This window comes from Oncorhynchus kisutch, linkage group LG22, assembly GCF_002021735.2.
Source record: "Oncorhynchus kisutch isolate 150728-3 linkage group LG22, Okis_V2, whole genome shotgun sequence".
Lineage (NCBI taxonomy): Eukaryota > Metazoa > Chordata > Actinopteri > Salmoniformes > Salmonidae > Oncorhynchus > Oncorhynchus kisutch.
This window is the reverse complement of record NC_034195.2, coordinates 6,942,543-6,959,850: the sequence shown is the minus strand read 5'-3', so window position 1 is coordinate 6,959,850 and position 17,308 is coordinate 6,942,543. Positions and strand designations below refer to the sequence as shown.

Below are 17,308 nucleotides of genomic sequence, written 5' to 3'. Positions count from 1 at the left end.
CAGCTAATTGTTTTGCACATGGGCTTGGTCAAGTGGCATGCATTAGAACCTGTTTTGTGTTTTTGGCAGGACCAGGAAGTCTGAGAATCTTGCTAAAGTTAGCTGGTAGAGCTTTCATGTCTCAAATGTGGATAGGAATCCACCTTGCATAGTTTGTTCTGTCCAGTGCAAAGAACCAAGGCCTCTAATGTTCCAACATAAAGACCAAAATCTCTAGTTATGCGTGTACAGACAAATATCATCACTAGTCTTTCAAATTCAAGAACAATGTTCCAGAACTGGAATGAACTGAACTGGAATGAATTTTGATAATGAACATAAAGTAACTTGATGACTGTGCCTGGTTTTGGTCAAGTGTGCTGCCACTCCAGCAAATGCTTACCCAGCACCTTAGAACGTTCCCTGTTGGTCCCTTAGCATTTTCCCTCAGGACGTTAGCTGGGTAGCTGTCTGGAATTGATATTATATGTTGACTGTTTTGAATACCTTTAGCTAGCTAACCAACAAGACCTAACATTTTAAGTGAACAAAATCTGTGGCTATTGTTTGTTGACAGAACAACCATGTGTCCGGTTTAAAGTCTTATTGCAATTACACATGTTCCCAATCAATTAGCTACATAATGTCACTTCTAGAGCGTGTTGGCAAAACTATCTGTAAGGTTACACAGTCGGTCGAGCAGTGAATTTCAAACATAGATTCAACCCAAAGACCAGAGAGGTTTTCTAATGCCTCGCAAAGAAGGGAACCTATTGCTAGATCGAAAGAAAAAAAGCAGACATTAAATATCCCTTTGAGCATTGTGACGTTATTAATTACACTTTGGATAGTATATAAATACAGCCAGAGAGGAAGGAAACAGCGGAGAGGAGAGGAATGAAACAGCTCAGGGATTTCACCATGAGGCCAATGGTGACTTTAAAACATTTACACAGTTTAATGAGTGTGATATGAGAAAACGACTAAGGATGGATCCACAACACTGTAGTTACTCCACAATACTGACATAAATGGTAGAGTGAAAAGAAGTAAGCCTGTACAGAATAAAAATGATCCAAAACATGCATCCTGTTTGCAACAAGGCTCTGAAGTAAAACTGCAAAAATAATTGGCAAATAAATTAACTTCATGTCCTGAATAGAAAGTGTTATGGTTGGGGCAAATCCAACACAACACATCACTGAGTACTACTATTCATATTTTCAAGGATGGTGGTGGCTGCATCATGTTATGGGTATGCTTGTGATCGGCAAGGACTGGGTCATTTAAAGAAAATGTAAACCCTGTTGCTTTCCAACAGACACTGGCAGACAAATTCACTTTTCAGCAGGAAAATAACCTAAAATAGAAGGCCAAATAAACAGTCGTGGCCAAAGGTTTTGAGAATGACACAAATATTAATTTTCACAAAGTCTGCTGCCTCAGTTTGTATGATGGCAATTTGCATATACTCCAGAATGTTATGAAGAGTGATCAGATGAATTGCAATTATTGCAAAGTCCCTCTTTGCCATGCAAATGAAATATTTCCACTGCATTTCATCCCTGCCACAAAAAGACCAGCTGACATCATGTCAGTGATTCTCTCGTTAACACAGGTGTGAGTGTTGATGAGGACAAGGCTGGAGATCACTCTGTCATGCTGATTGAGTTTGAATAACAGACTGGAAGCTTCAAAATGAGGGTGGTGCTTGGAATCATTGTTCTTCCTCTGTCAACCATGGTTACCTGCAAGGAAACACGTGCCGTCATCATTGCTTTGCACAAAAAGGGCTTCACAGGTAAGGATATTGCTGCCATTAAGATTGCACCTAAATCAACCATTTATCGGATCATCAAGAACTTCAAGGAGAGCGGTTCAATTGTTGTGAAGAAGGCTTCAGGGCGCCCAAGAAAGTCCAGCAAGCGCCAGGACCGTCTCCTAAAGTTGATTCAGCTGCGGGATCGGGGCACCACCAGTACAGAGCTTGCTCAGGAACGGCAGCAGGCAGGTGTGAGTGCATCTGCACGCACAGTGAGGCGAAGGCATTTGGAGGATGGCCTGGTGTCAAGAAGGGCAGCAAAGAAGCCACTTCCCTCCAGGAAAAACATCAGGGACAGACTGATATTCTGCAGAAGGTACAGGGATTGGACTGCTGAGGACTGGGGTAAAGTCATTTTCTCTGATGAATCCCCTTTCCGATTGCTTGGGGCATCATGAAAAAAAGCTTGTCCGGAGAAGACAAGGTGAACGCTACCATCAGTCCTGTGTCATTCCAACAGTAAAGCATCCTTAGACCATTCATGTGTGGGGTTGCTTCTCAGCCAAGGGAGTGGGCTCACTCACAATTTTGCCTAAGAACACATCCATGAATAAAGAATGGTACCAACACATCCTCCTAGAGCTACTTCCCCCAACCATCCAGGAACAACGAACAATGCCTTTTCCAGCATGATGGAACACCTTGCCATGAAGCAAAAGTGATAACTAAGTGGCTCAGGGGAAAAAAACATATTTATTTTGGGTCCATGGCCAGGAAACTCCCCAGACCTTAATCCCATTGAGAACTTGTGGTCAATCCTCAAGAGGCGGGTGGCCAAACAAAAACCTGCAAATTCTGTCAAACTCCAAGCATTGATTATGCAAGAATGAGCTGCCATCAGTCAGGATGTGGCCCAGAAGTTAATTTACAGCATGCCAGGGCAGATTGCAGAGGTCTTGAAAAAGAAGGGTGAACACTGCAAATTTTGACTCTTCATCAACTTCGTGTAATTGTCAAAAGCCCTTGACACTTTTGAAATGCTTGTAATTATTATTCCATAGTAACATCTGACAAAAAATATCTAAAAACACTGAAGCAGAAAACTTTGTGGAAATTAATATTTGTGTCATTCTCAAAACTTTTGGCCATGACTGTACACTAGAGTTGTTTACCAAGATGACATTGAATGTTCCTGAGTGGCCTAGTTACAGTTTTCACATAAATCGGCTTGGAAATCTTTGGAAAACCATGAATGGCTGTCTAGCACTGATCAACAACCATCTTGACAGAGTTATAATGTGCAAATATTGTACAATACAGGTGTGCCAAGCTCTTAAACCTTGTTCACATTGCAGGCCTTTGCTCAAATCAGTTTAGTTTTTAAAATCAGTTTTGGAATACTGCCTGTCCAAACAGCAAGTCACAAGTGACCAAATCGGATTTGTGTATGTTCAGACAGCAGTCATTTGCTGACATGGCTACCCTAGTTGTCATAGTGACAACAGGTGTGTGTGTGTGTGTGTGTGTGCAGAGATGTAGATTGATTGGTGGTGGTTCTCCTGTTTCCTATCACTTAGAAGTTATGTAGCAAGCTTAGGTGACATCAATGCCTGTCATGTATGTTTGCCAGTTGTTTTGAATGTTCAAAATCATAAGGTAAGAACACTTTTAAAGCCTCAAAGGATGAGATGATCCAACTTTCAAATTGAGTCTTTTTTGGCTAACCACAACAGTCAACTAGCTAGCTAGGTAGCTGTTTAGCTTTCTAGCACATTCACTAATTTGTTTCCAAACTATTTACAAGCTAATTAGCTACCACATGTTATTGTCAAACTGTCAACCGAGTACCTAGCAACCAACAACGTTTGCCAAGAAACCGTCAAAAAAACCACTTCAGGGTAAATAAATCAGATTTTACTGTTCAGATACAAGTCGCATGGCCAGGAATCAGATTTGACTTCAAACCACCTACGAAAGTGATCTGAAATGTGGATTGAAATATCAGATTCCATGTGCTTTTTGGTTGTTCAGACTGCAGGAAAAAGAACAGATTTGAATCGGTTATGCAAAAAAACTAGATTTGAGTCACTTCAAACTGCCAACGTGAACAAGGCTTTAGAGACTTAACCCAGAATGACTCACAGCTGTAATCGCTTCCAAATGTCATTCTAACATGTATTGTCTCAGGGGTGTGACTACTTTATGCAAATTTATTTTAAATCAAATTGCAAAAAAATCTATAAACGTGTTTTCACTTTGTCATTATGAGGTATTGTGTAGATGGGTTAGATAAAAACTAAATGCAATCAATTTTGAATTCAGGCTGTAACACAACAAAATGTGCAATAAGTCAAGGGGTATGAATACTTTCTGCACTGTATGTTTAGTAGAAGAAATACTGGAGCCAAAATCTCAAAAATAAAGAAAAAGTATTTTTTAAGGTGCTTCTTTCTGGATTAGTAGGCTTACTTGTGAGCCCACCATAGTAGAAGCAGAGAAGCAAACTCACAGTAAAAAATGTAGGCAAGTTTCGGCCTCTTGTGGCTGAACTGGTATTGCACCCTACACTGCTGAATACACGTAATGAATAGTCATATACGGTATATTACACTAGATATGTAAGAAAGCTATGTTAGCTGCTAACCTCAATCACCCACCACTCTCTTTGCAGGAGAGGAGTGTTCATCCAGGCCGAGATGGCTGATTTTGAACAGCTGTTGTGGAGGCTGGGCCAGGCAGGTGGGGTGATGCAGGCCAGCCCACCCATTCCCCAGTACCGCTCCCCTCAAGGTCACGACTTGCACACACGCTTCATCCACCACTGCCTGGACAATGGCCTTCGCTACCTGCTCTACACCTACCTGGAGCACAACAGGTGAGGGAAAGGGACAATCAATATTTCATGACTATTTGCTAGGAGGAGGCTATGGCTGAATCTCAAACCGAACACTTGGCCCCAGAGCCCTTGCTGATGTGTTCAGTGTTTCCAAAAATGTTTCAGTGAGAATTTCTACGATAGCCTGGCTAATCCGAGTCACTCGACTCACAGCGAAGGAGAGCTGTGACACGCTGGTCTGGATAGGAGCCCATTATAAATGCAGTATTCGTGCAATTTTTCATTGAGAATCACTATTGGCTCCTTAATTTGTCGCTAGATGACATTTTGCCATTGCCGCAACAAAGTCACAGCACCAATTTGCCTTGCTGCGGCACAGGTGCGGGCGTCAGTTGAGTATGGCAGTCGCCATACCCTAGCTCGAGACCAACAATTTAAAGTAGGCCATTTTTTTGTGGGAACTAAAATCATTCCAATCCCTATTTAACATGCAATAGCTGTTTAGAGTATTGCTTGGCTGGCTTTAGGACCATGGGGAACATCGCTCGGCCTGGGCTCCTTTTCTCTCACTTTTAGAATGCAGAGTGTGCCAGTGTGCTTTGCCAGTCAGCTGTTTAGGCAAAAATATACATGTCCTGTTTTTGGCTTCAAAGACGACAATTGTAGGCTATAACATAAACTCAGCAAAAAAAGAAACGTCCACTCACTGTCAACTGTGTTTATTTTCAGCAAACTTAACAGGTGTAAATATTTGTATGAACATAAGATTCAACAACTGAGACAAACTGAACAAGTTCCACAGAAATGGAATAATGTGTTCCTGAACAAAGGGGGGAGTCAAAATCAAAAGTAACAGTCAGTATCTGTTGTGGCCACCATCTGCATTTAGTACTGCAGTGCATCTCCTTCTCATGGACTGCACCAGATTTGCCAGTTCTTGCTGTGAGATGTTACCCCACTCTTTCACCAAGGTACCTGCAAGTTCCCGACATTTCTGGGGGGAATGGCCCTAGCCCTCACCTTCCGATCCAACAGGTCCCAGACTTGCTCAATGGGATTGAGATCCGGGCTCTTCGCTGGCCATGGCTGAACACTGACATTCCTGTCTTGTGGGAAATCATGCACAGAACGAGCAGTATGGCTGGTGGCATTGTCATGCTGGAGGGTCATTTCAGGATGAGCCTGCAGGAAGGGTACCACATGAAGGAGGAGGATGTCTTACCTGTTACACACAGAGCTGAGATTGCCTGCAATGACGACAAGCTCAGTCCGATGATGCTGTGACACACCGCCCCCAAATCGATCCCGCTCCAGAGTACAGGCCTCGGTGTAACGCTCATTCCTTCAAATATAAACGAGAATCCGACCATCAATAGAAAGGCCTCTTTAGTGTCCTAAGTTTTCATAACTGTGACCTTAATTGCCTACCGTCTGTAGGCTGTTAGTGTCTTAACGACCGTTCCACAGGTGCATGTTTATTAATTGTTTGTGGTTAATTGAACAAGCATGGGAAACAGTGTTTACACCCTTTACAATGAAGATCTGTGAATTCTTAAAAATCCAAATAACTTATCTTTGAAAGACAGGGTCCTGAAAAAGGGACGTTTCTTTTTTTTGCTGAGTTTATGTGCATTGTCATGCAGTGACTGGAAGATAATTGAGACAATGCAAATCATTAATGAATACTTATTTGGGCTAAAAAAAAGTTTACTTCTTCTTGCTGTCGGCCAACTTCATCATCATACTCTGCCTGCATCCTTAATCCCTCTAGCCCAACGACAGGCAGATGGCGATATTGAGTCGTTTCATCTTACTGTACAAATGCAATGTATGCAGCTGTCATTACACTCGTGTCCTGCGTGAGCCAGTTTGTACATAAAACATTCTCCATTCAGCCTGTAAAGGCATCGATTTCCTCCTTACCTCAATTTAAAGGAGAGAAGGTGGGGAATTTGAAAAAAATATGCATATTAAATGTCTAGGAATGCTAGTCCTGGATGTTGTGTATCGCGTTCAGCCAATCAGGTTGCAGCAGTTTGTTGTTTACGCCTGGCTCAACGCAGGGTACAACATCAGGAATTAGCATTAGCCATTCTAGCATGGTGGTGTAAAATGAGGTTTCATAGAGAAAGTATGCATATTTTCCCAGTTTTTTTCTCTCGCTGCCATGCTATTAAATCGAGTTAAGGAGGGGATGTTTTCAGTACGAACCGGTACATGGGGGATACGAGTGTATAGTCCGCTGCATACACTGCTTTTGGACGGTAAGATTAAATGTGGGTAGATGCTCAATTCGCCCGCCTCATTCTCACAAATGTATCCCGCTGTTTATGAAGTTTTTCATTCAACATGTGGCAATGAGAAATTGGTGCTACAATACCTGTTTTAAGAAATACTGCACCTTCAAGCACAGCTCCTTAGCTAGATGTAAACTTGTGCGACTAAAGCCGGGTGTGCAATGCACGATTTTTGGCCCCAATTTAGCTGTCCCAGACATGTTTTTGAGATCGGAGCCAGAATCCCCATGTCGTTGCCTACTCAACGCTCTGCCATCATCAGCGCTCGTTTAGTAAGAGCAGATCAGAGACACAATCTTAGGGCTAGCGATCCCGTCTTTGTCGGCACAATGCTCTTGTAGTGTGAGATGTGCAACGTATGACAAGTTTTGAGAACGGTGATCAGAAATGGCCAGTGAGCTCACCAGTAAGATGATGACTTTGCATCACCCAGAATGTGTAGACTTTCGAGCAGGAGCGACGACTACTACTAGTATGTGTTTTATACTTTTAGAAGCCAAATTGTAAAACCGTTACAGCTCTGAAGTTCACAAGCACTGTTATTAAATTCAAATTGTATTGGTTAGATATTTCATCTCTGTATGGCAGAGGCAGCTTTGAGCCACAGCATGTTCTAGCTAAGTTAACAATCTGTTCATGTGGTCACATCGTTGTTTTCGCGAGACAGCGTGGTATTGAGCATCCTCATGATGCAAAAACGTTCAAATTAATTACAGATTTCTTGATGATTCATTCAGACTATTTTGAGGGCGGCAGGTAGCCCAGCGGTTTGAGCATTGGGCCAATAACCAAAAGGTCTCTGGTTCAAATTCCCAAGCTAACAAGGTGAAAAATCTGTCTTTGTGCCCTTGAGCAAGGCACTTCACCCTAATTTGCTCCAGGGGTGCCATACTACTTTGGCTCACCCTGGAAAAACAATTTGCTCCAGTGTATGTGACAATAAAACAAATATATTTTTCTTTAGTAGTGGCTTTGTTGTTGCTAGGTAACACGCTAAGATTTGTGGTTAGAACTTGCTGCCTCCGGGAGCCGAGTTGGCACAGGATGCCCACTTGGTAGAGAGGCTGCTGAAAGACACAGTGGAGCCCTCGATCACTCGACAACTAACTGTTGAGATTTACTTGTGTTTGGTTTGAGATTCAGCTAATGTTTTGTATTTCTTGTATTAGGAGCTTACTGATCTTGGTTTTGAAAGTATTTTCAATTGTCAAACAAACAATCTCCAATTGAAGCTCAGATGACACTGCATTTGTGAAATATACTGTGTGTTTTTGTAGCTTGTGCTCCATCTTTGTTTTCTTTCTTTGTATCAGGTTGACACCCAGGAATTGCCCTGCTCTAGCTGATAATGGTCTATATGAAAGTCACCCATGGTTTGAAATGATGGTGAAAATGCAAGAGATTACCAGAGACCTCTCAGGTATGGCAGTTTTAGTTATGTGGTGATGGGTTCTGATTTCTTAACCTTTCATCATGAAATATACTTTTTCATTATAACGTTTACATTATTTATTTATTTACCTTTATTTAACTAGGCAAGTCAGTTAAGAACAAATTCTTATTTTCAATGACGGCCTGGGAACAGTGGGTTCAGGGGCAGAACGACAGATTTGTACTTTGTCAGCTCGGGGGTTTGAACTCGCAACCTTCCGGTTACTAGTCCAATGCTCTAACCACTAGGCTACGCTGCCGCCTCAATTATGTCAGGATATGTTATTGTTAGCCATCAGGGATCCTATGGGAGGAGAAGAGACAGTCGGGTACCAGTCACCATGACAGCCATGAGTTGGAGAGGAGTGAGGAACTTGGGCAGTGGTCAGGTTAGATGAAGTGAGGAATAACTTCTGGATAGCAACAGAGGTGTATTGGCTATCCAGATGTGTAAGGAGGGGCTCAGCATAGGAGAAAGGGTTAAATGTCAGTGTTTGTGTGAATATGTTCTTTGTCTTATGCAGATGTATGACCCAGTGGTTGAATAAACTTGGTTTGAGGTTGATTAAGCATCCAGGAGTTTTTTTAGTCTGTTTATTTTTAACCTAATAGTGGTATGTCATGTTTTATTGTTGGTGCTTAAGGTTGATTTATAGTCCGTCTTACGAAATGTCTCTAGACTATTAGAATGCGACAAGTGTCATTGGCCAAAGCTACATTGAATTTATACTCATGCCGACTGTCTGTAGACTGTCAATGCGACTGTCATTTTCCTTGTTGCATAGGTATGAAATATTTTCAACTTTGAACCTGTCGTTGGGACCATTGTTAGGATAGCCTGATTTTGACAGCATCAAGAAGTTCTACATTTCTGTTAAAATAAAAGTTGTCTACAGTCTAAACAGATATGTTCGGTCATCATTTGAACTGTCTAGCAAGCAAACAGCGAACTAAAACACTGTTGGAAAGTTACTTTCAGTTGCCTGACTTGCTAGATTAGCATATCCTAAATCTTTTTTAAACTAATGGGTTTATTGGTATAGAGCAGGTATGCTATTTGGAACACCAGGCTGCTGATGTCATGCAGTCGTATTTGTTTTTGACATGTAGTTTGGCGAGTCATTAATAACCATTAAATGTGTGTCTCTGTCCTGTAGATCCAGAACGCGTGTTCCAGGCCAGTCTGACCAGTGCCCAGGTCCTCATCCCAGGCAGCCAGGCCATGGTTAGCAGCATGCTCCTGGAAGGACACAGTCTTCTGGCCCTCGCTACCATCATGTTTGCCCCGGGTGGCATCGACCAGGTCTGGACCTTTTCTCTCCTCAAAAGCCTTATGTTTGGTAACCGCGTGATGCTATGTGATAACTGCACGAGGGTATCTCACCTTATAATTCTGCCTTCAGGAATTTCATGCATATAGTTTGTTTTATTTCCCATAGTGGCCATTTTTGGAATGCGGTGATCAGGCTGGTTCCACCAGGCTATTGGCCAAAAAGTGAACAGCTCCATCAGTGCAAGACAAAACCTAATCTATTGACTCATACAGTATAATGATCACAACAAAACAACCAACTTTCAATGCTCATGTTTTTATTGGGTATGTGTTAGAGGAATTTAATTCCTATATGTTCATTAACCAATTCAATTATAACAAAGCAAAACACTATGTTCGTTTCTAATCATTTGTAAGGTTCTTATTTGCATAAAATAGACAAAGATCAGTCTCAAAATTAATCAATAGAGTTTATTCCCGAGAGCTCCGGTTATAGTACCATGTACATTGGTTTATATACCTCAAATTTCATCATAAATGTCTCTCCTCCTCTCAGACACAATGGCAATATAGTTCACAAGCCTCCTCACATTGTCTGCCACCTGTTAAACAATCTACTACAAGCCCAAGGTCTCTCCCCTCCCTGGGTGGGGACAGAATGTCCTGTAAGGAACACAGTATTCCAGCTGGTCTGACGATAGCTCCATTCGTTTCTACCAAGGAACAGAAAGTCCTTGTTCTAATTCTTGACTAAAACTACACATGTTATATTCAGTGTTATGATTATAATAAGATCCATACATTCATACAGTAACAGAGTAGTATTCTGTTTCGTTATAATTCTAAGCTAAATGTATACATAATTTAGTCATTATTAATAAAAATCCCATAACAGTATGCCCAATGACTAGATATGACGTGTATAATGTGACACCATTCATTCCTATGTGAAGACTCAACGGTGCATTGAAATCAAATTAAGTCGGTTAAAGGTGCAATATGCTGAAATCATTCCGCCATTTACTGGTTGCAAAAATTCTAATAGATTGCCTAATTTCAGTTTGTGGCAAAAGTAGAAAATCATTGCATCTTCTACATCGCTGTGCTATATCTTTTCAATAACCAAATATATTGTATTTTTAGCTGTTTGAAGCTAGTGTACAAAACCAAAACATAAGCATGGGAAGCATAGAAATGGTGCACATAGATCTGTTCCATTGCTTTCAATGTGAATGACAGGTGTATAATTCCCATTTCTATGTGAATTTGGTAAGTTACTTATTGCAGCTTTTAAGATGGCGTCTCATGGAGACATAACATGCTCAATTTGAGGTACTCCAGGTAATGATGTTTCAGGCTAGCTTAGTGCTGCCCCCTTTTCATTGAATAACTCAAGTAGAAGGCCTACTGCAGGCTGTTATTATGTAGTAACTAAATTATCTTTATACAGTTGCAGCCAAATATATTGGCACCATTGCACTTTTGTTAAATAATTCCCCATTTGTTTCAAAATAAGTTGAAATAAAAAATGACATGTTGATCCCCACATCTTGTTATTGGATTTTCTACATTTGCATGTCACGAAAATCTATTTTTCAACACATTGATTCAAGTCAGAGGGATTTTTGTTTCGTTTTATTGTGATAACACACCCAGTCGTCAGACTTACCAAGAATAGTTTATCAAAATAAATATAGTTATTTCATGGATTTATTTACAAAAAACACTTCACACATCTGACAGATGCACATTTTGCATAGATTTACAAATAAAATGTCACTTAACATCAAAATTACACAAGATCTAAAAGAAGTCCTAAGAACCAGTGTGTGGAATATTTTTTATTTAACCTATATTTAACCAGGAAGGGCTCATAGAGATTAAAATCTCTTTTTCAAGAGCGCCCTGGCCAAGATAGGCAGCACCAAGTCATTACAAAAAAAATACAGACAGACAACATGAAAAACTACAAGTAATCTAGTAAAAACCATTGAATTCACAAGAGTATAACACAGCAAATTAAAAACATTGACAGGTCAGGGAATCAGCCTCAGAATCCTTCATCAGAGATTTAAAAACACCAATCGGGACAAGTTCTTCCAGTTTTAAAGTATTTATAGTTCCAAGATGATGGCACAGAGTACATAAAAGCCCTTTTACCAAATTCAGTTTGGACATTTGGAACAGTTAGCAGGATAAAGTCCAGCGAACGAAGAGAGTACCCACCACATTTCAATAAAAATGCACAAATAAAAAGGTAGTAAACCCAAAATGGCTTTGTAAATAAAAGTATACCAGTGACTGAGCCTACGAGTGACTAGAGACGGCCAGCCAACCCTGGTATACAAAGTGCAGTGGTGCGTAAGGGTTTTGCAGTTTAAATCTCAAAGTGCCATGGTAAAGGGTGTCAATTGATCTCAAACACTGAGCAGAAGCATTCATATATAAAATATCCCCATAGTCTAGTAAAGGCATAAATGTATCTGATACTAGCCTCCTTCTGGCTTCAAAAGAAAAACAGGCCTTATTCCTCAAATAAAATCCCAATTTCAGCTTCAATTGTTTTGTACGTTTTTGAATACACAATTTAAAAGAGAGGTCGTCATCAATTAAAATTCCAAGATATTTATATGAGGTAACAAACCTCAATCTCCTTGCCCTGACAGGTAGTAATAGGTGAAAGGTTCAGAGGTCTATTTCTTGCATTAGAAAACACCATTAGTTTAGGTTTGTCAGTATTGAGGATAAGCTTCAATTGACACAAGGTATGTTGAACAGTATAAAAAGCAGTTTGCATGTTCTGGAAATCTTTTGTAAGAGACGAGGCACAACAGTAAATAACAATATCATCAGCATAAAAATGAAGTTGTGCATTTTGGACATTTTTGTCTAAATCATTTTTATAAATAGTGAATAAGAGAGGACCAAGTACAGAGCCTTTGGGGCACCCTATTCAAGACAGACAATTTGACAGACATAAGTCAGTGCACTGAGATCTATCAGACAGAGTTAGCAAACCATGCAACTGCATACTCCGAAAGACCTACACTCGACAATCTCTGCCTTAGTATAGCAGGATCAACTGTATCAAAAGCCTTAGAGAGATCAATAAAAAGTGAGACACAGTGCTGTTTTTTGTCAATGGCTTCAGTGATATCATTTAAAACCTTCATGGCTGCTGTAATTGTGCTATGCTTCTTCCTGAAGCCCGATTGATACATTGATAAAATAGATTTAGTAAATAAAAACTATTTTAGCTGTTCACTTACAAGGGTTTCATGTATTTTCACCAGGGGTGACAGCTTTGAGATTGGCCTATAATTATTTAAAAGAGTCGGATCTCCCCCTTTTAAAATTGGTAGGACAAATGCTGATTTCCAGATATTTGGAATTTCATTACATTCCAGGGTTAGATTGAACAGAGATGTAAGTGGTTCAGCTATGAAATCAGCTGCCAGATTTAAAAAGCAGGGATTCAAAAGACCAGGACCTGCAGGCTTTCTCTGATCTAAGGATTTCAGGGCTTTATGTACCACCTGCACTGAGAATGGCTAAAAGTTTGACCAGCTCTCACTGGTTCATCCACACAGGGTTGTACAGAGACAGAGGGCACTGAATCAAACAGCCTACCGGATGATACAAAGTGCTCATTGAAACAATTCAGCATTTGTTGTCATATACAGCAACATAGTCCTTCAAAACACATGACGGTAATCCATTAACATTACTGTTACCAGACATAGACTTAATAGCCTTCTAAAACATTCCAGGGTCATTCAGTTTATCATTGGTAACAGACATAAAATATTCAGACTTGGCCTTCCTGAGAAGAAAAGAATGGAACTGCCTAAAAATAAGCCAATCAGCATCAGAACATGATTTCCTTTCTTTAGCCCAGGCTGGATTACGGTCGTGAATAATACAAGACAGCTCAGAAGAAAACCATGGATTATTCCGCCCTTTAACCCTGAACCTGCTGAATGGGGCATGTTTGTTTAGTATTTGGGAAAAACCATCATGAAAGAATTTCCAGGCAGTTTCCACATCAGGGATAAGCTCAATCTTGCTCCAGTCGAAATAAAACAAATCATGAAAGAAAGCCTGCTCATTAAAACACTTCATATTTCCCATATGAATAAAACGTGGGTTTGTCTTTGGAACCTTAGTATTTCTAACAGCAACAACAGCACAATGGTCACTTAAATCATTACAAAAAACACCAACCGTAGAATATTTATGTGGAACATTTGTCAATATCAAATTGATCTGGGCATTTAAGATTTGGGCGAGTGGGTGAGTTAATTAACTGTGTAAGATTCATAGAATTACAAAACATGTTTAAATCATCAGACACAGGCTTGAACCAACACCAGTTGAGATCACCAATCAAGATCATTTCACTGTAAAGAAGGTTAGACATAAGGTGCGTCAAAGAAGAAAATGCATCACCGAGAGCAGAGGGGGGGTCTATAACAGCCGATCACAGTTATAGAGAGGCCCTTTGAAACCTCAATATTCAAAGCAAGAAATTCCAACTGTTTCCAAATTGCCACAATTACAGGGAATTTAGTATTTACATATATAGCCACACCCCCACCTTTCTTAACCCGATCAGTGCTATAAACATTGTAACCACTTATACAAATATCCTTATCAAAAACAGACTTGCTGAGAAAATGGTTTTAAAAAAAACAATTGCATCAGTTGATTTAGCCCAAATCTTAACCCCATCAATTTTTGACAACAGGCTGCGTACATTTAAATGAAAAATACCAAAACCAGATCTAGATTTAAAATCAGAAGGGGTTTGGAGACATTGCATATCAGGGCCAGGGTTAGGTTGCACGTTACCTGATATCAACAAAAGAAGAATAACTAGGCACCTCTGTTTAATAACCTTGCACGGCTTCTCTTTTTAAGAGACCTACTGCAAGCGAATTCTACAAGTGAGTTTCCAGACAAAACAAAACAGTAATTTAAAACCATTAGACTTTGGTAGAGACACATTCGTACTGTTTACATCATGCCACAAAATACATCGGCACTTGGACGAGTGGACCAAGTGAAAAAGAGTGAGTTCCTGCAGACAAAATGTCCAATGGACGGGAGAGCACATTGTCAGCACATACTCACCCAGCGACAATGTTCATTTTCTCCAGAGTTCGGTAAAGTCAGTGCACAAAGCAATACCACGAAAACTGTCATTTTCTCTGACAAAAATAAATAAAAAATTAGAGGCCAACAAAGGTAAGGGGAGAGAGAGACGGCGTGTATGTATGAGTCTGAATGTGAGTGTTTGCGCGTGTGAGTATATTGGGTGTTGAGGTCGATAGAGAGAACGTTGAGCTGCCACTGACAGCCAGGCGAAGAGCAAAAAGGAGCAGCTTGGACAAGACACTCCGCAGACGAAGGAGGAACTCAGGCCAGCCAGAGATAGCCAGAGATAGGGTTACTTTGGTAAACTTCAAGTAATGAAGTGCCGAGCTGGAGGACCCGTGATCTTTACACCAGCAAAAATAAAATAGTTTGCACGACACAACAACGAAGTTACGCAACCATAAATAAATAGGTTATTAGTAGGTTAAAATGTACTAGTCACAGACAAACGAGTTGGCATGCTGCCATTTTGGATTTGAAGTTGCTCCTAATGTAAATGTATCTCCTTTGAAGGCTGAGAAAAAATGACTTCGGGCATGGTAAACCGGTCATTTTGAGAAAATGGCAGATAAAGATAGGTGAATGCAATTAACATGTCTTTTTCCTTAAATATGTCTAGTTTTGTAACATGAATTAATCTCTTATGTAATTTCTATATTGACAGTTAATACACTTTTTACAAATACACTAGCACATCTAATACACTAGTTAAAAGTAATAGAGAATATGTTTTAAATACTGGTTTGTTTGGTAAATATGCATAGTGTTGGGCAAATGCGCATAGTACCTTGCTCAATTTGTTATTTAAAAGGCTGGTGAAATTTGCAGTTTCAATGATTAATCAGCTATGCCTGCCTCGTATGCAAGGCCCTCTTTAAGTTGTTGCGGGTGCCTGTTGACTTTTTTGACTGCCTTAGGACCTGCGCTACGCTTGACACACTGTTGAAGCAGCATCAGCTCTCACAATACGCATCTCATCATCCTCCCTGATTGCATCCAGTGTCACCAAAGTGCTGTCAAGCCACAATCTGTCCATCACCTTTGATATAATAGTGGTACCCTTGTTGAATGTGGCTACTGCCATACTGGCTGCTGCATCTATGTGGCTTTTGCCCACAAAAGGGCATCTCGACCATATTACGGAGTTTATGCATTCTGGATTCCTCCATGTTGCATTCTTTTGAGGAGGTTGTCATTTGACATCCTATGGTATACAGGCACCATTTTCCGTGCAACTTTCGATTAAAAAAATGTATGGCCTGGATGGTTTTTGTGACTGGGTGGATTCTAACCATTTTCTAGGGCTCGCTGGTACCAGCACCAAGATGACGAGCATCTGCCGTGATTAGGGGTTTCGTCTGTTGACATGGAATGTAGAAGACTAGCCCAGATGGCAGTCTCCATGCTCTCTACATCACCCTTGATGTCAAGAATTGCTCTCCTGTAATAGTTTTGTAGACTCTTACATTTTAGTGAAGTAAGTTTTCCTACAACTCTGCCCCCAAGGCATATTTCTGCACTAAGTTTACATAGAGATGTTCCCATCCTCTTGTGGGCATGATGGATGCATTCCAGTTTCCATACAGTGGCTTCTGAAAGTATTCACTCCTTTGGCATTTTTCCTATTTTGTTGCCTTACAAACTGGAATTAAAATACATTTTGGGGGGGGTTGTATCATTTGATTTACACAACAAATATTTTTTATTGTGATACAAACACGAAATGAGACAAAAAAATTATGAAAACTTGAGCATGCATATCTATTCACCCCCCAAAGTCAATACTTTGTAGAGGCACCTTTTGCAGCAATTACAGCTGCAAGTCTTTTGGGGTATGTCTCTATAAGCTTGGCACATCTAGCCACTGGGATTTGTTGCCCATTCTTCTTCAAGGCAAAGCTGCTCCAGCTCCTTCAAGTTTGATGGGTTCCGCTGGTGTACAGCAATCTTTAAGTCATACCACAGATTTTCAATTGGATTGAGGTCTGGGCTTTGACTAGGCCATTCCAAAACATTTAAATGTTTCCCCTTAAACCACTCAAGTGTTGCTTTAGCAGTATTCGTAGGGTCATTGTCCTGCTGGAAGGTGAACCTTCGTCCCAGACTCAAATCTCCGGAAGACTGACACCGATTTCCCTCAAGAATTTCCCTGTATTTAGCGCCATCCACCATTCCTTCAATTCTGACCAGTTTCCCAGTCCCTGCCGATGGGATACCATCCCCACAGCATGATGCTGCCACCACCATGCTTCACTGTGGGGATGGTGTCCCCCGGGGTGATGGGAGGTGTTGGGTTTGTGCCAGACATAGCATTTTCCTTGATGGCCAAAAAGCTCAATTTTAGTCTCATTTGACCAGAGTACCTTCTTTCATATGGTTGGGTAGTCTCCCACATGCCTTTTGGCGAACACCACATGTGTTTGCTTATTTTAAGCAATGTCTTTTGTCTGGCCACTCTTCCATAAAGTCCAGCTCTGTGGAGTGTACAGCTTAAAGTGGTCCTATGGACAGATACTCCAAACTCTGCTGTGGACAACTCCTTCAGGGTTATCTTTGGTCTCTTTGTTGTCTCT

At 40.6% G+C, this 17,308-nt stretch overlaps 1 protein-coding gene across 3 annotated transcripts in view; it reads left to right on the top strand.

Moving 5' to 3' along the window:
* The window catches only part of spg11 (SPG11 vesicle trafficking associated, spatacsin), a 94,542-nt gene that overhangs the window by 32,534 nt on the left and 44,700 nt on the right, over positions 1-17,308 (top strand). For all 3 annotated transcript variants that reach the window (XM_020470019.2, XM_020470018.2, XM_020470017.2), the window contains exons 16-18: positions 4,413-4,616; positions 8,188-8,294; positions 9,463-9,608. In XM_020470019.2, the coding sequence (XP_020325608.1) occupies positions 4,413-4,616; positions 8,188-8,294; positions 9,463-9,608 (457 nt within the window). The remainder of the gene's footprint in view (positions 1-4,412; positions 4,617-8,187; positions 8,295-9,462; positions 9,609-17,308) is intronic.